The sequence below is a fragment of the Lagenorhynchus albirostris genome, chromosome 14, assembly GCF_949774975.1.
Source record: "Lagenorhynchus albirostris chromosome 14, mLagAlb1.1, whole genome shotgun sequence".
Classification (NCBI taxonomy): domain Eukaryota; kingdom Metazoa; phylum Chordata; class Mammalia; order Artiodactyla; family Delphinidae; genus Lagenorhynchus; species Lagenorhynchus albirostris.
In genome coordinates this window covers 53,664,697-53,686,697 of record NC_083108.1, presented here as the reverse complement: position 1 = coordinate 53,686,697, position 22,001 = coordinate 53,664,697, and the positions used below count along the sequence as shown (strand labels likewise).

General features: G+C 48.0%; 1 protein-coding gene across 1 annotated transcript in view; it reads right to left on the bottom strand.

Annotated features, from left to right (window-relative positions):
• Positions 1–20,340, bottom strand: part of EMILIN2 (elastin microfibril interfacer 2) — a 50,804-nt gene extending 30,464 nt beyond the window's left edge. The window contains exons 1-2 of the mRNA XM_060121915.1: positions 20,144–20,340; positions 19,485–19,607 (exon numbers count right to left, since the gene is read on the bottom strand). Coding sequence (XP_059977898.1) covers positions 19,485–19,607; positions 20,144–20,277 — 257 coding nt within the window. The 5' untranslated portion in view covers positions 20,278–20,340. The remainder of the gene's footprint in view (positions 1–19,484; positions 19,608–20,143) is intronic.
• Between the last annotated feature and the right edge of the window lie 1,661 nt (positions 20,341–22,001).

Below are 22,001 nucleotides of genomic sequence, written 5' to 3'. Positions count from 1 at the left end.
CCTGCTTCCATTCACACTTGCATTTGCTCATCCAGAGTTCATCCTCCCCGCCAACCGCGGGGCCCTTGAGGGCAAGAACGCCTGTTGGCTCTGCTGTCTACAAGACCCCCACTTTTCAACACAGTGTCTGTCCTATTGTGCTTAATAAATAACTGAGTATTCATCGTTAATCAGTAACTGATTGATCAAACAATTAATTAATGACACTAGGCCTATTTTGACAAGGTTTGGGGAAGTCCAGTGTCCATAGTAACAACCCCAGAGCGACCCTCAGGTCTAACCCAGCTGAACCCAGGAGGTTCAGTCCTCCCAGAACCCAGTCGAGCTCCAGGGTCCACAGTCATGTGAACAGGACAAGAATCAAACACCAGAAGGTGAGCCAGCGCTGGGCTTTCCAAGACAGCCGTTAACCGGGGGGCGGGTGTTTAAATGTAAACTGATTAAAATTAAATAAAACCGAACATCTACTTCCTCAGTCACACTATCCACATTTCATGAGCTTTACAGCCACAGTGACTACGGTATTAAATAAACAAAGTGAATATCTCCAACATCACAGAAAGTTCTGTCGGACAGGACTGGGCGAGAGCGTCGCAAGATTGTCAAGGGAACAGCAACGGGCTCACGTCTATCTGTTCATCTGATTTCTCCTCCCATCTCCCCAGCACTGCAAGTAGAACATGGCTCTGAAATAACCACACATCACTGGCACAGGACCATCTAGACAGTGGTTCCACAAAGTAAGGATCTTTTCCCTGCATTTAGTGTTTACCTGTATTTTATTTTAACACTCTGCACAAACTGAAAACCCAGAGGACCCTGGGGGCACTCATTTGACTGGGATTTCTCCCAAGAATGGACTTGACAGTAAACTCCTCTCCCTCCTCCAGTCACTGGCTTGCCCCCCAAAACCTGGAGTCAACTCTTGTTGCTTCATTCCGTGTGTGTAGCTCCGCCCAGTATCAATCAGAATGGGACAGAGGATGGAAAAGAGGCGCTTCCCCTCCCCGGTAGGGAGCACCCAGGCCTGGGGAAATAACCACCTCCCCAGGGACAAGGAAAGCCCACATGAAAAGGTGAGAAATCATCTCCCAGAGTTTCCAAATGCGCACCCAGGGCAGACCTGGGTGTCTGGCATTCAGCGACTGCTCCAGGTTTTCCATAGGGCGGTTCACTCCAGCCACAGCAATCCCATTTTTTAAAAACTGTGGTACAGTTATGTAAGTATGTAAATACACATTACATAAAATGTACCATCTTAACCATTTTTAACAGTACAGTTCAGTAGCACTAAGTACGTTCACAGTGTTGTGCAAACATCACCACCACCCATCTCCATAACTTTTTCATCACCCCAAACTGAAACTCCGCACCCATATTAAACACTAACTCCCCATTGCCCGCCCCAACCCCTGGGAACCAGCATTCTACTTCCTGTCTCTAGGAATCTGACTACTCTAGGGACCTCATATAGGTAGAATCGTACAGTATTTGTCCTTTTGTGACTGGCTTGTGTCACTTAGCATAATGTCCTTGTAGGCGAGGAAAAGACTTTGCCTGTACCCTCTTAGATTTGTTCCTGGAGTCTGTGAATTAAACTGACAAAAAATAGATTAACAGGAGAAAAAGACATACAAATGTTATTGATATGAATATTTTTATGTGCATGGGGGCTTCAGGAAAGAAGTGAAAACTCAAAGTAGCAGTTAGACTCAGAGGCTTATGTACCATTTTAACAAAGGATGATAAAATGTGGAGACGGAATCAGACAAAGGAAAGGGAGTTTGGGCTTCTAGGGGCAATAAGTTGTGGGAATGTGGGTAGGACACTAATGGGTGATAACGGCTATTTTAGTAAGGTTTCTTTTTTTTTTTTTTTTTTTTTGCGGTACACGGGCCTCTCACTGTTGTGGCCTCTCCCGTTGCGGAGCACAGGCTCCGGACGCACAGGCTCAGCGGCCATGGCTCACAGGCCTAGCCGCTCCGTGGCATGTGGGATCTTCCTGGACCGGGGCACGAACCCGTGTCCCCTGCATCGGCAGGCAGACTCTCAACCACTGCGCCACCAGGGAAGACCAGTAAGGTTTGTTTATACAGACTCCTCTCTGTGCTGGCTCTCTGTCTCTGGTGATTAGGGTCACACCCCTCATCCCGGTATAGGAGAGGCAGGAAACTCACACCCCGCTTTTGGGAATAAATGGGAAGGGCAGAAAGGTCTTGTCTCTGAGGTTTCTCAATGGCCTTCAGCTCAAAATAATCAATATGGAAAAGCGGCATGTTTTGAGGTGGTCTGTCCTGATCCCCTTCATCTCAGGCTCATCCATATTATAGCATGTATCAAGATTTCCTTTTTAAGGGGACTTCCCTGGTGGCTCAGTGCTTAAGAATCTGCCTGCCAATGCAGGGGACACGGGTTTGAGCCCTGGTCCAGGAAGATCCCACATGCCACAGAGCAACTAGGCCCGTGCACCACAACTACTGAGCCTGCGCTCTAGAGCCTGTGAGCCACAACTACTGAGCCCACGTGCCACAACTACTGAAGCCTGTGCACCTCGATCCCATGCTCCACAAGAGAAGCCACTGCAATGAGAAGCCCGCGCACCACAACGAAGAGTAGCCCCCACTCGCAACAACTAGAGAAAGCCCGCGTGCAGCAACGAAGACCCAACACAGCCAAATAAATGAATAAATTAATTTTAACAAATTTCCTTTTTTACACAGAAATTCACTTTTACAAAGTCGGTCTCAGTGCTCTAATTTAGAAATTGCCAAGACAGTGGACTGATTTTCTAGGAACTGCTTGTGACAAATGGGTTTGCTTTCTCTTTTGTTGTCATTCTACCAATCAATGAATAAATAAGTGAACTTTTTATTAAAGTAACACTTTGCCAAAAGTAAATACAGCAGTGGCTATAAAGTTTGAAACAGAAGGGATTTCAGAACTACATGAAGGAAAAGTTGTTCTGCACTAGCAGAAGAGACACTTCCATCTGAATGCACTGTGTCTACTGACGATCAAAAAATTGGCCATTTGAGGGGCTTCCCTGGTGGCGCAGTGGTTAAGAATCCACCTGCCAATGCAGGGAACACAGGTTCAAGTCCTGGTCGGGGAAGATCACGTGTACCATGGAGCAACTAAGCCCGTGAGCCACAACTACTGAGCCTGTGCTCTAGAGCCTGCGAGCCACAACTACTGAGCCCATGGGACACAACTACTGAGCCCACGTGCCACAACTACTGAGCCCGCGCACTGCAACTACTGAAGCCCGTGCACCTAGAGCCTGTGCTCCACAACAAGAGAAGCCACTGCAATGAGAAGCCCGCGCACTGCAACAAAGAGTAGCCCCTGCTCGCTGCTACCAGAGAAAGCCCGCACGCAGCAACAAAGACCCAACGCAGCCAAAAATAAATAAATAAATTTGTAAAAAAGAAATTGGCCATTTGAAACCATGTGCAAGACAATCTGAGGAGGTGACTCTGGTCCCCAAGGCTAACTGTCCACATTCTGAAAAAGTCTCCCCCCACGAGAGAGTGAAGAAACCAGATAGCCTTCTTCCAGGTTAAAACACATCACACACACAAATCACAGTTCTCATCTTATCTTTTTCTGCTACATTGCACATTTTTAATTAGATCCCTGCCTGGAGAAATTAATAATGTGGAAGGAAAGAAATGCTCAATATTTTGCTTGACTCCTTAGGACAAACCACTTAAGTTTTAAAAGTCAGAAGGCTTGGGCAAATATATTTCTGAAATACAAAATGCATCTAATGAATCTCAAAGTCATATAGAGGCACCTAATTAAAATCAGATTACAATACAGCTTTGTACATGTTTTTTTTCTTTTGGCTGTGCTGGGTCTTCGTTGCTGCGTGTGGGCTTTCTCTAGTTGCGGTGAGTGGGGGCTACTCTTCATTGTGGAGCACAAGCTCTAGATGCACAGGTTTTAGTAGTTGCAGCACGTGGGCTCAATAGTTGTGGCACACAGGCTCAGTAGTTGTGGCTTGCGGGCTCTAGAGCACGGGCTCAGTAGTTGTGGCGCATGGGCTTAATTGCCCTGCGGCATGTGGGATCTTCCTGGACCAGGGATCGAACCCATGCCTGCCAATCCAGCGGATTCTTAACCACTGGACCACCAGGGAAGTCCCTGCTTTGTACATTTCTTAAATCACAGACCCTAGACCAAGGCAATGTGCTCAGAATGAAAGTGTATGTATAGCAGATTGTCTGTTTCCCAGTACAAAGGAGATTCTTGCTAGAGAAACCACAATTGTAAGCTGTTTCTTTTTCCATTTCTTCTTGAATTAATTTCCTTCCGTACTTAGAGTGGCAAGTTAGATTCAAACCCTAAAACCCTCTTTACTTCTCAGCCATTTTCTCTGATCATACAGCATAATGAGTAGAATAAGTTTTCCCCACGACGGATCACCCTCCTTAACCCTGAGGACAGAAAAAATTCTACAGTCCTGAAAGAAAGGTGATTGAAGGAAAGCCCAGCGGCTCAACTGAGAGGCTGTCCCAACTCGGCTGCAACAGACAGTGAAGTGTCATTTTCAGATTTACCATAAGAGCGGCCTGTACCTTCCTTCGGAGCAAACTTGCATTGCTAAAAATGACATCATCTCCAAGCGCGGGGCGCGCCCAGCAGCATGAAATACAGTTTACGCGTGTGTGCTATGGAGTCCGCATTCTTGGTTTTAACTTCCTCACTTGGGGAAATACATGACAGAGCTCAAGTCTGCAGTGGGGGAAGGGCGAGCGAGCGCGGAGGCCTCCAGGGCCCGAGCACCACCCCGGCTTTCTGGCGGCAGAATAATCCAACACTAACGAAGGCCCACGTTCCCCTAACAATTCTTTTGGGGAAGGGCCATCGCCGCTGCAGGCTGCTTTCCGCAACTCCATTGTACAGGATTCCATTTCTCGAACTCACATCTCATCTCCTCATCCCCGGAGTCAGGATCACAGAGCACCCTCCGCCCCAATCGCGCCCAGATGCGCTCATTCCCCATGTTCCCACGGTGTGGCCCGGAAAACAGCTGCGGCCTCAGCCTTTGGCGTGATGCTCACCCCAAGGGTGACTTTCTGTGGTTCGGGAATGCAAATGTTTCTTCTCAGAGCCACTGAATAATTCTTGATCATTTCCTCTTTCTTTAAGAGGAAAAATGATTTCCTCAAATTCTCCTACAGAAGTCACAATAATTTCGAAAGCCCTTTTCCTGTGTGTCCCCTGCCTCGGTTTGCAACATTCCTCCCCCCTCAGGCTCCAGTCACTCTGTGCTTTCTCTTTCTCAACTTCCATATCTGCCAGCCACCCTTCAGCTTGCAGCTGCCCACCCGTCATTCTCAGTACAAGCAGCCCTCTGGATCGGCGGTTCCGCGTCTGCAGGTTCAACCCACAGCAGATTGAAAATATTCATGCAAAAAAAAAAAAATCCTGGAAAGTTCCAAAAAGCAAAACGAATTTGTCATGCACCCAGCCACTATGTATTTATATAGCATTTACATTGTATTGGGTATTATAAGTTATCCAGAGGTGATTTAAAGTATACAGGAGGATGTGCATAGGTTATATGCAAATATTATGCCATTTTATATAAGGGACTTGAGCATCTGTGGATTTTGGTATCCGTGGGAGGTCCTGGAACCAATCCCCTATGGAGCCCAAGGGACGACTGTACTGCTTTTCCAAACAGAAAGGGAACTGGCTATGATACCCCATCTGTAATCAATTTTGGACCTTTGGATGGTGACCACGGATGGTGGCAAGCTCTTAAACAGGCCTCACCTGGAACTTGGTGGCAGTCACTTAGAAGCTTAGAAAATCCTAAGACAGTAGGAGTTTCTCTGCAGGTATAAAGACAACATTTTCTTCCTTTGGGCCAACTCATTCTCATTAAAAAAAAAAGAAATCTGGGAATTGAAAACACAGGAACACTTATATTTCTTTTCTAATTTATATCACACTGGGGGAAAAAAGGACCAAACTGTTATAACCTAGTTTCATATTTCTCACATTGTCCAGGCGAAGCCCATATTACTTTGTATCTTTTAAATCCACACTTAACAAAGTAGAGACATTTACATTTGCCTGCCCTCTGCTTAGAGGAAGCGTGGTTTTTCTTTGGAAGATGCTACCACAACCCAGCCCACCTCCAGGCCTGAAGGTGTAGACAAGGAGAGGGGGAGGGGCAAGATAAAAAGAAGCATTTTGCTTCTTTGCTTTTAAATAGAAAGGGGTGATGGAGGCTGTGGAGGAGAAAGAAGCGAGGAGGAACTTTTCTCCAAGGAGACTTGGGGTGGCCGACGGATTTTTAAGGTTGGGAACACCTGCCACGTCCGTTAAGCCATTTGTGTTGCTACAGTATTCACTGAGCCCTCGTGCTCATACTTGTAGAACTGGATTTTTCTTAAGAACCTGAGGGTGTGGTGTTCCATACCTCGGCCAGACCCATGTGGTTCTGAGAAAACCCCCCGGAACCCAGGTACTCAGGGACTGCAGGACAACAGAGTGTGGGAAATGTCCCAACCTAGAGGGAAGCTTCCAGGCATCACAGTTCTTGTAAACTGAGGGGGAGTGAGACAAATATACAGACTTGGAGGTGAAGAGGAGAAGTGGCTTGCTTTCAATCTCCTTAAAATCTTTTTTTTTTTTTTTTTGCGGTACGCGGGCCTCTCACTGTTGTGGCCTCTCCCGTTGCGGAGCACAGGCTCCGGGCGCTCAGGCTCAGCGGCCATGGCTCACAGGCCCAGCCGCTCCGCGGCATGTGGGATCTTCCCGGACCGGGGCATGAACCTGTGTCCCCTGCATCGGCAGGCAGACTCTCAACCACTGCGCCACCAGGGAAGCCCTAAAATCATTTCTTTTAAGAAAAATTACATAGATTGCATTATCTTGTTTTGTTTATTTAAATAAAACCACTAAGATCTGTGGTTTGCATAGTAGCTCTCATCCTCCTCATAAGCTGGGGCCTAAGCTGTCCCATTACCCAAAATCTTCAGTACAATTTACTTCAATGAGTCTTTGCAAATAAAATATACAAGCAAACATAGTATTTTCAAAGACGTCTCAAAAATAATCTTTAAAATAATTCCCTATATTTTCAGTATTTAACTTTTTTTTTTAAACATCTTTATTGGAGTATAATTGCTTTACAATGCTGTGTTAGTTTCTGCTGTATAACAAAGTGAATCAGCTATACATATACATATATCCCCATATCTCCTCCCTCTTGTGTCTCCCTCCCACCCTCCCTATCCCACCCCTCTAGGTGGTCACAAAGCACTGAGCTGATCTCCCTGTGCTATGCGGCTGCTTCCCACTAGCTATCTATTTTACGTTTGGTAGTGTATATATGTCCATGCCACTCTCTCACTTCATCCCAGCTTACCCTTCCCCCTCCCCATGTCCTCAAGTCCATTCTCTACGTCTGCGTCTTTATTCCTGTCCTGCCCCTAGGTTCTTCAGAACCAAGTTTTTTTTTTAGATTCCATATATATGGTTACCATACGGTATCTGTTTTACGCTTTCTGACTTACTTCACTCTGTATGACAGACTCTAGGTCCATCCACCTCACTATAAATAACTCAATTTTGTTTCTTTTCATGGCTGAGTAATATTCCATTGTATATATGTGCCACATCTTCTTTATCCATTCATCTGTCTATGGACACTTAGGTTGCTTCCATGTCCTGGCTGTTGTAAATAGAGCTGCAGTGAACATTGTGGTACATGACTCTTTTTGAATTATGGCTTTCTCAGGGTATACGCCCAGTAGTGGGATTGCTGGGTCGTATGGTAGTTCTATTTTTCAAAATGCACTTCTATCTTTGGTCACTGTATCCTCCCAATTACACCAAGCCATTTCTTAGAGCTGTGTAACATGAACCCTCCCAAAATCAAAGCTGTATCATACTTCACCCAGAGAGTCAATGTACGCTTACACCTTGGTAAAAGAGCTTTCCAAGGTCACGATGAGATGACCAGTTCAGGAATCTAAACGACAATGTATATCATTACTTTGCTTGATTTAACTGGAGTCTATCATATCACAAATCCTCATTTTAGCTGCAAGCCACTGTATTTTCACTCATCATGAACAATCATTTCAAAGACTATACGTATGTCACAATTTCCATTTTAAAAACAGCCACGGGGCTTCCCTGGTGGCGCAGTGGTTGAGAGTCCGCCTGCCGATGCAGGGGACACGGGTTCGTGCCCTGGTCCGGGAAGATCCCACACGCCACGGAGCGGCTGGGCCCGTGAGCCATGGCCGCTGAGCCTGCGCGTCCGGAGCCTGTGCTCCGCAACGGGAGAGGCCACAACAGTGAGAGGCCCGCGTACCACAAAAAACAAAACAAAACAAAACAAAACACACAGCCACAGACAGTTGTTCAAACTTATGGTCTCCGGGCCTAAAACCTGAAAACCAAACTCAGCACATATGAGTCTTAACAACGGGAGGAAAAACAAGCTAAAACCTTTCTCTCCCAAGAATGAACGTTAATGCAAACTATGGGCTCTGGGTGATGATGTGTCAGTGTAGGTTCATCAGCGGTAAGAAATGCACTGCACTGGTGGGGATGTCGATAGTGTGGGAAGCTGTGCATGTGTGGGGACAGGGGTTTATGAGAAATCTCTTACCTTCCCCTTGGTTTGCTGTAAACCTTAAACTACTCCAAAAAAATACAGTCTTAATAAAAAAAGTTCACATGCTTTCTCTTTCATCCATTCATTCAGTAAACAACCTACGGGTGCCCACCAGGACCACACTAGGGCTTTCCTTGGGCCACCAGTATCTACTATGGAAGAATCATACTTAGCTGCAGCCCATGTACTCCTATTATCCACAACAGTCACTGTTCTGGTGCCAACTCAGCCAAAGACCAGTTACATCAGACAGGACATATATAATTATTTTTACCATAAGGCAAAACTATGGGCTGCTTCTATAAGAATAGACCCAACTGCCCACATGCAGGATTAGAGTTGATTCCTGATCAACAAAGGTGGTGAATAATGAGGTCCTGATCGTTCTGTGGATAAAGGCAATACTGCCATAACCTCCAAACAACAGTCCATGAACGAATTCACCTTCTTTCACAAGGTAGGGTCCTTTTTACCCACACTGTTGACAATGGACTCACAGATGCTCAGAGACCCTAAATCTCAGCAGTGCTACTGCGCGTGAAGCACAGCGAAGTGGTCACCTGGCCGTTCCAGCTCGGTCACTGCTCAGCCCTCCACGGGCAGACCCACTTCTTCTGCTACCTCAGCACCGCCCACCGGGGACCCCGGCCAAGCTCCCGACAGGGCCCCTCCTGCCGTCCCCCAGACCCCTCCATCCTCTCCCCTCTCAAATTGCCAGATTAACATTCAGAAGCTCTGCTGGCGTCCCTGATCTAAAACCTGCCATGACTCCCCTTCGCCTAAACGATAAAGCCCAAACTCCCAACCCTGGGTTACGGCTTGAATTCTCTGTCACCCCCAGAATGTTGGAGTCCGAATCCCAGTACCTGGGAATGTGGCCTTATTTGGAGGTAGGGTCTTAGAGGGGTAAGCAAGTTACCATGAGAGCATCTGGGTGGGCCCTAGCCCTCATAAATAAGGGGAATGTGGACAGAGACATACAGGGAGACGGTGACCATCTACAAGCCAAGGGGAGAGGCCGGGAACAGAGGCCCCTGCACAGCCCGTCAGAGGGACCAGTCCTGCGGACACCAAGACTTACTCCTCCCTTCACCCCCTCCTCCAGGCCCTGGCTAACATCCTCTCTTGGCCTCTGCTGGCATCCTCTCCCATATGCATATATTTTCAACTAGAACCTGCCTTCAAAGTCCTGCTAGGATGTCACCACCTACAAACAAGTTCTCAGATTCCTCCTGGCTGGAAATAGTTTCCTCCACCTCTGAACATCCTCAGCTGTTTGTGCTTCTCTCATTGCAATTCTCTTGCCTACCTTTTACTTTGTAATTATTTCTGTTTATGTCTCATTTCACCTACTGGACATGAACTTCTGGAGGGCAAGAGAGAGGTCGGGTTCCTTGCTGTGTCCCCATGGGGCCTAGTCCTGGGCCAGACAGGGGCCGTGCCCAAAAATATTTGTTTAATGAAACCAAGGAACAAAGACTCTTCAAATAATAAGCCTACTTTAACCCTACTGAGCTGTGTGCCAATTCGAAATGGTGTATGCTAATTACACAGCCTCAATTCAACATTTCCCGGGGCGAAAATGTGCAATGTGTTTTTCTTACTCCATTATGTTTTATCCAGCGTTCTACATCTGTTACGTATTTACCATCTCAATGGGTCTTCGGAAAAATCAGAGCAGTAACCTTACTATCAGTATAAATGAGTTTCCACACTGTATTTCACCAGGAGTCCTCAGCTATAAAACAACTGTATACAAATGGGGGTGGACACATACAAAGGAATCCTACTGAACAATAAAAAGTAATCAGCTATCGTTCCATAGTACAACATGGATGTACCTTAACATAACCATGCTGAAGGAAAAAACCTAACGTGATACCACAGAGTGTTGACTCGACATAAATCTCTAGAAAAGGCAAACTCATCTGCAGTGATGGAAAACAGATCATCAGTTACCTGAGGAGGGAATGTGTGTGGGCAGCTGGAGGAAAGGATTACAAAGGGGTGTGAGGACATTCTTGGGGGTGATGGAGATTCTCCATATCCTGGTGTGATGTTGGTTTCACAGGTACAGACACATGTTAAATTATACAACTTTAAATATGTACAGTTCATGTAAATTATACCTCCATAAAGCTGTTTTATATATATATATATGTACATTTTGTATATAATATATGTATTTTATATATAAACATATATTTTATATATAACATACACCTTATATATATATATTTTTATGCATTCAGGTTCTTTAAAATCTCATCAGGGACTTCCCTGGTGGTACAGTGGTTAAGAATCCACCTGCCAATGCAGGAGACACAGGTTTGAGCCCTGGTCAGGGAAGATCCCACATGCTGCGGAGCAAGTAAGCCCACGCGCCACAGCTACTGAGCCTGCGCTCTAGAGCCCGCGAGCCACAACTACTGAGCCCATGTGCCACAACTACTGAAGCCCGCGTGCCTAGAGCCTGTGCTCCCAACAAGAGAAGCCACCGCAATGTGAAGCCTGCACGGCGCAACGAAGAGTAGCCCCCGCTCGCTGCAACCAGAGAAAAGCCTGTGCGCACAGCAACAAAGACCCAACGCAGCCAAAAATAAAATAAATTAAAAAAGAAAAAAATCTCATCAGAATTGCAAAAGCAAAGTGCTAGATAGTCTTGACTATCTGATTATATATCTCAGTGAAGAGAAAACCCAAACCAGCATTATTAAGTCTTTTTCAGAGTTTCAAAATGAGGATTTAACTAAAGTTTTGTTGTTTTTGTTTTTTTTTTAATGTATCAGATTACTGTTCAGACACACAACCAATTGTTTTATCTACTGGGAACTCAGGCCTAATATTTATTTTTGTACTTTTGAAGGTATGGGCCAGTGATTAAGGAAAATACAACAGAATTTTCCTTTTTACAGCCACCTTCAAATTGCCATTTTGTGTAAAATAACACAAAACGTCAAAGATGTAGATGAACATTTTAGACATATGACAAAGAGTGGCTCCTCACCAGGATGGCTATTTCCCACTGTCGATTCTGCTAGGAGGGCTTAGAGGGCGCCGTGCAAATTGGTTCAGGAAACAAGCCATGAACGGTATTTCTGCCTTCCCTCCCTCCTGCACCGTCAGTGAGCAGGGAATCTGGGTTACATCTTGCTAGTTGTTTTCTGCAGTGATGCAACAGAACGACTCCCAGATACCTTGAGAGTGGCCAGAAGATGACGCAACATGTTGGGATGAGAACAGGCACATCGTTTATCATGACGGAGCCAGGGCCCTGACGCTGCACTGCAGTCCTGGAAAGCTGCTGCCCAAGCAGACAGCAGCTGGGGCATCTCCAAGGTGGGCCACCTGATGTATAAACCAGGCCTGAGCACCATCAGGGCCACGGCCGGCCTAGAGATTCTGTAATGTTCAAAATATCCAGAAAGGCTCGCGATGCCTCCCTGCGCAAGGCCGTCATCCCCCCAGCATGTGAGAGCTCTTGGGGTTGAAACCAACAAGAGCCAGGGAATCACTTTATTGGTGAAAAGATCTCTAGTGAAGGGCTGGATTGTGAAACTCGTCCCCGCCCCGAGCTCTGTTGCAATCACCACCACAGCTTTCGGGCTCCGCTTTCAAGATACACGGAAAAGCTTCAGTTAGCAGAACACAAGTGGCATTTTCACCACCATGGTTTAGGAAAAAAAAAAAAAAAAATCTAGGTACTTCTCTCACGATCCTTTAACAGCATCCGGGCTGGGCAGATGCCGGGAAGCAGCTTTCAGCAAGAGGGAACTCTCTAGTACCTCGTAACGGGCCATGAGCAAATCTCAGACAAGATGATCTAGTAAAGCCCGCACATTCGAGTGACCCTAACCATCACAAATGTGGAGAAAGATGGGAGCACGACGGGAAAAGCTGAGAAGTCTCATGGCAAATTCCCTTTCGTCGGAAGGTCAGCTTGAGAAGACCTCATCTAAACTACCTGTCTCAAATTTCTTTGAACCAAATGCTCAGCAAAATACACTGTCCTGAAAGGCTGATGCTGCAAAGAATAATTTTTAGGCGTATTCCTTAATCTTCTAATATTTTTTTAGGTGGAAAAAAAAAAAAAGAAGCAGCTGGGTCCTGACACACCCAGAAAAGTTTGCTTCCACAGCATTTTCGAACCAGGAATTTGGTTCGTTTGAAACCTCCCTACTTTTTTTCAGCACCCATCACCACTTTAAAACAGGAAGGAAAGAAGAAAACTTATTGGTGAGCTTCGTTTTCATCATTTCATTATTTTTTCTCCAGTGGGAACTGCTGTCATACTGAAAACTACTCTGTTCTTCTCTTGATCCTCGCAGGAAAATCGTTCGTCAGGCAAAGCCACGCTCATGTCGTTTTATCAAGTGGGTCATTGTTATTTTTAAGTCCAGAAAAGTGCTTCCTCAAGCACAGAAGCAGTTAATTCTGAGTAGTGAAACAGTCATGTAACCAACGATAAATCAGAACATTTGGGTGACAGTCTGGAAGTAATCTGAACACTGGCAGTCTGTCAGTTTTCGGTTTTAAAAAAAGTATGTAAAACACTGGGTAACTGTCATACACAGTACCTGCCTCATTATTCACACTCAGTAAACATGAATAACATCTTAATGTTCCCAGCACAAGGAAGAGGAGTTTTTCCAAGAGCAAAGAGTTAAAACAGCGTGCTCTTGGCTGGATGCAAGATGGCCTGGGCCTCAGCGAAGGCATCCCTGAACACCCAGCTGACCTGGCTCTACAGCCCCGCCATGGACACCCAAACACCTGCAGAACCAGGAACCAAGGTTCCCATGGCAACCAGAGCACTTATTTAAATCGACTGTAACCGCTTGCGTGCTTTCCCCAAAGACACTCTACGGGTGGCTCTGCTTCCAAAACAACCTCTGGTTTAACTTCACATTGAAAAGTCGATTTCAATCATTTCATTTCTTAATTATTATCTTAGGTCACTGAATGTAATTATTTCATTCTTAGCACCTCAGCCGTTCTCTACCTTGGCGGGAAAGTCAAAGTCTTCAAAGAGGAGACCACTCGAGAAGCAACAAATCCAAACAGTGAGAACACGGGGTGTTCGTTAGACATGGCTGGTGACAGCTCGGTCACCTCCCCCATAATGTAGAGATGAGGAAAACGTGCCTCAGAGAAGCTGAGTGACTAGCCTGAAGTCACACAGCTCAGCGGTGGTAGAGGTCGGGCCAGAAGCCGCATTTTCTATCTCCTCTTCCAGAACACATTGGCCACACCAGCCAGCCTCGAGGGACTCCCTCAGGGGACACCTGCCCCCTGACCTTCCCCCGCCATCTCCCCTTTTCTCGCTGTCTCAGAACTTTTAATTCAATGACCAAGTGCAAAGTGGTGGAATCACGGATCGTTGGAGGAAGACCGGTTAATGGGAATAACATGAGGTTTCACAAAAACAAACTCTTTTCCTTAAGGCCATAACCGCTATGTGAATCCTATTCATTCTTCTCCAAGATAAGAAAGCTAGAAAGTATAGTCCATAAGCATAAAGTTCTTTTTCAAGACCTCAATCTCTGCCCTACCTAATCTCCTGGCTGAGCTTGTGATGAGAATAAAATAAAATAATGAACGTGAAAATGTTCTGGAAACACCAAAGGGCTCTACAAACACAGCATCTTATCTACTGGGACCCCAGGAGGAGAAAAGAGGAAAAAAAGCAAAAGAGCAAAGCCACTTGAAAGGAGGCCTGAGAAGCCCAGGGAGGCAGAAAAGGCTGGTAAGGACAGGGACCTGAAGAGGGGGAGGCAGCAGGGCCCTAAGCAGCTCTAGGCGCCTCTGTGCAGGTACTCCTTCCCCAGGGCTTGATTTGGGGTCCCTCGGTACCAAGGAGCAAGCGCTCGTCACAGCCAACGAATCGCAAGACGTTGGCTAAAAAACAGAAGAAGAGACACTCTCTCAAAGCTATACACACAAAAGGGCACATTTGGAATCGAAAGGAATTCTCTTTCTAGAGGACATAAAACACGTAGAATTGGCTCTAGAAGATGTAAGCCCTCATTTTCTCCCCCCAATCTCAAGTGTTTTTCTCTTTTTAAGCTTTTCCTGCTGAGATTGCTCCCTAATAGAAAACGTTTCTTCCAAATGAATGACCCATCTGCTCCCCCTAGAATCGAAGGATTAGAGTAGTTTTGGAAACTCGGCACTCGGAACTCACACCTGCTGCAAATTCACAAATTCTCCCTCTGTGTTATCACAGCAGCAAAGGCTCCTCGAGTGGGCCTCACCCAGCTCCCCTGCCTGACTGATGAGATTTTTTTTTTTTAAGGGCTATTAGGAAAAATTTCACAAGACTCTACACACCAAGAAAGGGATGGGGGCCGGGCTGGGTGGACGCTGATAAACCCCCCGTGAGTTTGCGGTATCAGAGGGAAGTGAATACAGGGGAATAACCCTGCCTTACATCTGGGGTCCTCCGTGTTCTTACCAGCGAGGCAGCTGCTCTGCACACTGGACGCCCCCGAACGCCTCAAATACTAACAGCAGTCAGCTGGACCAAGCTGAGTGGGAGGGTCCAGGAAGGAGAAGAAAGACAGTGCTGTTTGCCACCAGCCGTGCACCCAAGCATGGCCAGCCCACGTGGAAGGGGCTCTAAGGGAACTCAGGCCCTCCCCTCCCCCTCCATCACACCAGGGCTGTCAGTGCCACAGTGTCACACATGGTCGCGCGCACACACACACACCCCTCGGCCGCTCCTCAGAGGGTGTGGGTTTTAGACAGCAAGGGGTGCGGGGGTGTGGGGGTGGGAAGAGCCTAAGGCTTAGAAATGACAGACCTGGATTTGGGGGTCCAGGCTCTGCTACTTCCTGACTATATGCCCTCCTGTAAAATTGGGATAATGCCCTGGGGTTGCTGTAAAGATGGAAGATAATGAACATAAAGGGGCTCATCACGTTACAAGGATGTGCTCTGGGGAGAGATTCTCACCAAGTCAGCCCTGGACACTGTATCAATCCTCCCAAGAACATCAACCTGCCCAATTCCCACCTCACAGGAAGAATTCTAAGTCGCCAACATCCCATGTGTCCCAAAAGGTGTCCCTAAAACCAGCCCATGACCAAGACTGACCCTCTCCATGCTCAGGTGCCGCTGCGGAGACCCCACACTCGGACGTGGATCCCCAAGGACCATCCCAAGTGCTACGTGGTGGGTGTGTGTGGGGGGCAGTGTGACAGTGACAGTCTACCAAACAGGCGGAACTGCCAGAGGTTTTTTTTTTTTTTACAATGAATCAGAAAAACTCTTCAATGCAATGAAATTTTAAAAGATTTATGCCTTCCTTAACATGGAAGTGTAAAGTGAAACAATGATCTCAGAGGGAGAAAAAATCCTTAGATCCATCTTAAGAATTAGGAGTAAATGGTAAAGCACGACCCAACTTTATGCTACTTCAGAGTCTACAGCTGCTGCCCTTCCTCCTCAGCGGATAATTATCACCAGATAATTCCCCTTATCTCCTCTTCAGGTCCGATCAGCCACCTTAGGAATTAGCTGAGGGAAGACAAAGCGGTGTCTGTTGACACAATCCTGTGCTTTGGGGATCCACACCGCTCCCACATCTAGTGCCGCAAGAGACACAGACTGACAGATAGAGCCCTCATTTTAAATTCCTAGTGACAGAAAAGTCTTCATAGAATTAAGAATTCTCTGCACACAAGAATGGTATCACTACTCACAAGCATCGGGACATGAGTTTTTTTTTTGTTTTTTTTTTTTGTTTTTTTTTCGGTATGCGGGCCTCTCACCTCTGTGGCCTCTCCCGTTGCGGAGCACAGGCTCCAGACGCGCAGGCTCAGCAGCCATGCTCACGGGCCCAGCCGCTCCGCGCATGTGGATCTTCCGGACCGGGGCATGAACCCCGTTGTCCCCTGCATCGGCAGGCGGACTCTCAACCACTGCGCCACCAGGAAGCCCAGGACACGAGCTTTGAATGGTTTTTCCGGAAGCATACTTTTACCTCCATCCCCGGTGACAAGTTTCAAGGTGGTGGCTCAGCCGGGGGGCACAGGTGTGGCTTCCCCAATGTCTCAAGCTCCACCACTCCAGCCTCCCTAGTAGTATCCTTTAAACAACCAGCCTAACAACCCAAACAAAGAAAGCAAATCGGCCAGTGATTTCATAACATAAGAAACTGCACAGCATGGTGGACAGTGTGAAAAATGATGTGGTCCACTGTATCCTCACAAATGACCCCCGGGAAAGAGAGTAAAGCACATGGGCGTGAACACACATGCACATGCTTGCACACAGACCAACGATGCTCACTCACTTTTATATGGGAATTGCCTTCCGTGAAAGAAGGTGGAAATGTTCCTAGTAGTTGAGTAGTGTGCTAGTGACAGAAGGCACACACTCAAACACACACATATACACACTCTCTCTCTCTCTGTGTCTGTCTGTCTCTCTCTATTGTTACAGGGACAGAGGCTGGTCCACAAAGGCCAGGTTTGGAGGCAGCTCAGCCACTTACCTGTAAGGTGACCACAGGAAAGTCAGGGAACTTCTTGCCTTGTTTATTCATTGGTAAAATGGGGACAGTGGTATTCATCTTGAAGGGATGTTGCAAGAATTAAACTAACATATGGAATGAACAGCCTTAACACAGTGCCTGACACACAGAAGGTTCTTTACGGCTTCAGGAAAGTGATTACTCAAAATGTCCACAAATCACACAGAAACCCTCTCTGCTCCCAGTTTCACATGACGACACCCAAATTCACAGTCTGGAATCTAAGTCTCTCCATATATGCAAACGGAGCATCGTCTAAACCTTCTGGAAGCATACCCGTGCTAGGTCCCCACAGCCCATGGCGGCTGAGCGCCCAACGCCTCGCCGGGCTCAGAAGTTCTCCTCTTGTTGCAGGACTTCCCCATCGAACCCCTCGTTTCCCTGACGATTTCCCCTCAGTCTCAGAGCATATTCAGTCTCTCCCTTTGGCTTTTTCATTTTTGTCCTAAAACATGCCGAGTTTTCTAATTCTTCACCTGCTCAACTTCCTTTTTCCACCAAAACCTTTGCAACACACGTGATCCCTGGTAAAGGGGTTTCCTCACGACCCATGCCCTGAATCTCACCCAAGTTACAAGGCCTATACCCCCCGCTGACCTGAAGTTGCCTCCTTCTGCATAAGCAAATCTTCCTGCTGCCTAAAAGCCCGGGCCTTTCTGGTCCCCTCGGCCTTCCGGGCTTCTCCTCCCGGGGTCTCTAAGATGGATCTCCCTCCTCTGAAGTCTTGGCTTTGCTCTCTCTCCTCTCTTGGCTTCTCTTCCTCCGTTCTCTCCACCACCCCTAACAATTCAGCTCTGCTCTGACTCTGTGAAGTCCTCACGGGCTCCTACCTGCTTCTCCCAGACACTCGACTGTCACCAGCAGCTAAACTTCACTCCTCATTCAAGCATCTTGCCAGCCTCCATGCCTGCACGTCCCACACCCGGAAAGGATCCCGCAGTAACTCCAGGCTGAGTTTCCCAAGAACCTTCACTTCCACAGGTCTCAGGTTCTAAGGATCAAATAATGAAAACCTGACAACACCTGTGAATTGAGAGGAGTTACTCAGGCTCCTGACTCATCAGAAACACCTGGGAAATTCCGAGTTAAATGCCCCTTAGAACCAGAGACACAGGCAGTGTGACAGCACTGTGCCCTCTGACAGGTTACACAACTCAATGTGACAGAGAGCAATTCAATTTCGACCTCATGCTCTGCCTACAGCAAGTGGGGAATCTCTTCTAAGTTTCTGCTTGTTTTGTTGGGAAGGGGGGTTGTTTGTTTTTCCTTTCAGTTCTCACCCCAGCCCATGTGCAATGATCCAGGGACCACTACCACCTCATAGGCCTGAAGGCTCATCTACTGCCTTCTGACATAAGGTTTCCTGCAGCACAAGTTCCAGTCTGTCCCTCTGCTTTGCCCAAGACAGATCCGCCTACTGGCTATTCTTTGCTGTAAAGACAACTGTGCTCTGAGACAATCAGTTTATTCTTAGGGGAAAACAATTAATTTCAACCATCACATGCATTCCCCAACAGCCACTGATTCACATCAGCTCATCCTCTGATATCTGGCTTACACAAAAACACAAAGACTTGCCAGATGACAACTGAATGAACGTGATGTATGTAACAAAATCTGTACTCTGTTGCTTCACTTCCTCTTTTTTTTTTTTTTTTAAGACAGTGAAACCTTTATAAGGAAGATTAATTCTTCCCTTGGTCTTTAAGGACCATTCTCTCCTGACAACCACTTAGCTGAATCCCCCAAATCTAACTTGAAAAAACAACAATGGCACACTGTCAAGCAAGTTGTTCCTGGGGACTTTAGAAATCTACAACACCTACAAATGAAGAGGTCAGTTTTATGGGGACATTTGGACAAAACTCGCCTGTTCACTGGCTAGAGCAAACCTCTAGAGCAAACCTCTCAGCTAATCCTACATGTAAGTTTTCAGCAGTATACATTTTGGAATCTTCTCTGTGCCCCAGAACACACAATATGGATCTAATTAGGCCCAGCTGCTTTACGTTAGTAATAAAATTGAAAGAAAAAGAGAGAGAGAAGTGGAGGTCGGTGGCTTTGTTCGTCCCCTCCTATGCCCGGCGATGGCCAGGCCGGTGCATCCCCAACGCTGACTCCAGGCAAAACACGCTCCTTAAATACCCCAGCGAGCCTGGTACCCGGCTCAGCGCTGAAACTTTTCAGCTGCTGAGTTTTCACCCGCTGGAAGAGATTTACTGAGCGGCTGGAGCCCAGCGCCCTGACCCCACCCCCGCGGCCCCGGCGCGCCCCGCCCGCCCCTCGGCTCCCGGGACTTACACGAGCGCGGACGGACAGGGCATCTGGTTCCAGGCACAGTTGTACTGAGCCTGAATAAAACTCTCACTTCCTTCCAGCACCGAGCAGCTCACGTTCTTGTTCACGATGTAGGCGCACCAGTTCCTGGGGTGGAGAGAGAGGGAGAAGGGCACGGTATAAACCGGGAGAACAATGAGGCTGGGGGAGACGGGACGAGCCGACCCGGCGGCTGACCGCGCGGGGCTCGGGGAGCTCGTCGTCCTCGCGGAGGCGGGAGCACGACCAGCAGATATTCGGACGGTGCGCGGGTGCGCCTTTGGAGAGAGTGCACCTTTATCCCACAAAAGACAGACGGGAAGAGCCCCCACGGCCCCAGGGGCCCCAGTAATTCCCGGGGGGAGTTTCCTGATCGCCCTGCTCTGCGGGACACTCCCTGCGCCCCACGGCCCCGGAGGCAGCACTGCTGGAGGCTAGGGCGAGGTTGCCCGGGACGCCCCGCGCCGGCCACGGAGCGCGCGGCCACCGCGGAAGAGGCGCCGCCCCGGCAGCCCGAGGGGGAACCCCGGCTGCGGCTCCTCGCCTCGGCAGGGCGGCTTCGGGGCCGGCGGCCGGTCGGGGAAGGGCAGGCGGGGGCCCACGGCTGTGGGCCGTCCTGGGGCAAGGAGAGGCCGCGCACTTACTTGTTCCTGGCGCTGGGCCGCGCGGGGTGCCTGGGCTGAGGGTCGGCATGGCACAGCCCTGCGCCGCCCAGGGCCAGCAGCGCCAGAGCCCAGAGCCAGGGCGCGCGGGGCCGGGGCCGTGTCCGCTGCCACATTCTGTGCGCGGCGGGCGCGACCAGCCGGCCGGATCCGGAGCGCGGGTCGGGCGAGCGCCGGGAGGTTGCGGGCTGCCCGGGCGCGGCCGAAGGCAGGAGGCTCGGGCGCTGCGCGGCGCCCCCACCCGCGCTCCGCGGCCGCCCCCTGCGGCTTCTCGCTCCCACTTCTCCTTTTCCGCCCCGTGCTCCCGCGCTTCTCCCCCTCAGTGACGCACAGGTCCCCCCGGGTGCCGCCCTCTTTATTTCACTTCCCTCTCCGGAACGTGACTCTCGCTCCACCACGTCTGTCTCCAGTCCTCTTGCTTCTCGGCAGGGGGTTGTGGGGCGTGAAAGGGCTGTAGGGTTTGGGAGAAGGGTCTCTGTTACAGAATTTCCAATTACTCATTCCTTTGGTCTCATCCCAGGAGCGGAGCAACTCCGCCTCCCACCTTCCAGCAGGCGCGCCCGGCCCCTCGGGAAGGGCCGCCGTCAGCGAGTCTGGCGGTCCACACGTCGGGCCTGGGTGCCGGCTTCCCAGGGCGAAGGAGGAACATCTTTATCAGTCCTTTATCGGATTCCGATTTCCTCCTCTGGCAAGACGCGGCCATTCCTCCGCATTTGAACTTGAGAGTTTAGGGGAAATGAACGCGGGTCCCCTTCTCTTTCTTTCCCTTACGCATCCATTAAATAGTTTCTAAGTCAACGTGCGGGGCAGCAGGGGACACTGGAAGCGACAGCCCCACAACTTCCCAGCAGATTCTGAAGCACAGCATCCGGCTCTAGTATACAGATCATCTCTCGCAGCCTCTGCTTCTGATGTCCTATTCTGAACTTTCTTTTTCTATCAATATTAAAGACATTTACCCCACAACAATCGCCTTTGCTTCTAGACAGTTCAGACACTGCTAGACATTTGTCGTTTCACTTGCTTGCATATTTTCTGCCTATTTTTTGGGGCAGTTTTCAATCCTGTTATTTAATATGATTATATAATGAGCCATAATTATAATTTACCATAGATCTTAAATTTTCCTTTAAAAATACTACTTAATGGCTGTATAATATTCCATTTTATTTCTGCCTATTTTTGAGTTACATTAATTTCTACCAATTTCTTTTGGGGATGAAGCAACTCTGCAGAAGGATGTTACATAAAATTCCCACTGGAGTGTTGTGTTCTTGGGGTGAGGAGAGAACTATATATTGATATTTGAGTTAACTTACTGCATCTAATGAACCAGAGTGGGGTTATTTATAGACTGCATAGATTAACTGCAATATCTGTGAGTTGACGGGACACTGTTGGCTGTGAACTGTGATGTGGACCATAATAACACTTTGCTATGTTCCCTACTGTAACTAGATGAAACTAGTGGTCCATTTTCCTTGATATGCTTTGATGATGTTGTAGGGCCTTTTGATTTGCAAACAGAAGAAAATTCCCTAAGTAGAAACTTCACAAGAGCGAAGCAGAAAAATATACCATGTAAGGACATAGTCTGTCCATGAACTCTCTAAATGGAAGATCATGCAAATAATGGACTGATGTCATCCCAGCCTTCGAAAGAGCCACCCTGAGGGGGAAGGAACAGAAAGGGATAAAAAGCTGTCTTGCATAACCCTATCTCTATCTTTCTGCATGGCTTCCCTATCCTTCCCATCCTAACACATTTTTGTCCATGAAGTGTCTTAGGGAAGAAGCAGAGCACAGAAATGAAGGAGAGGGACAGAAGGGGAAAAATGGA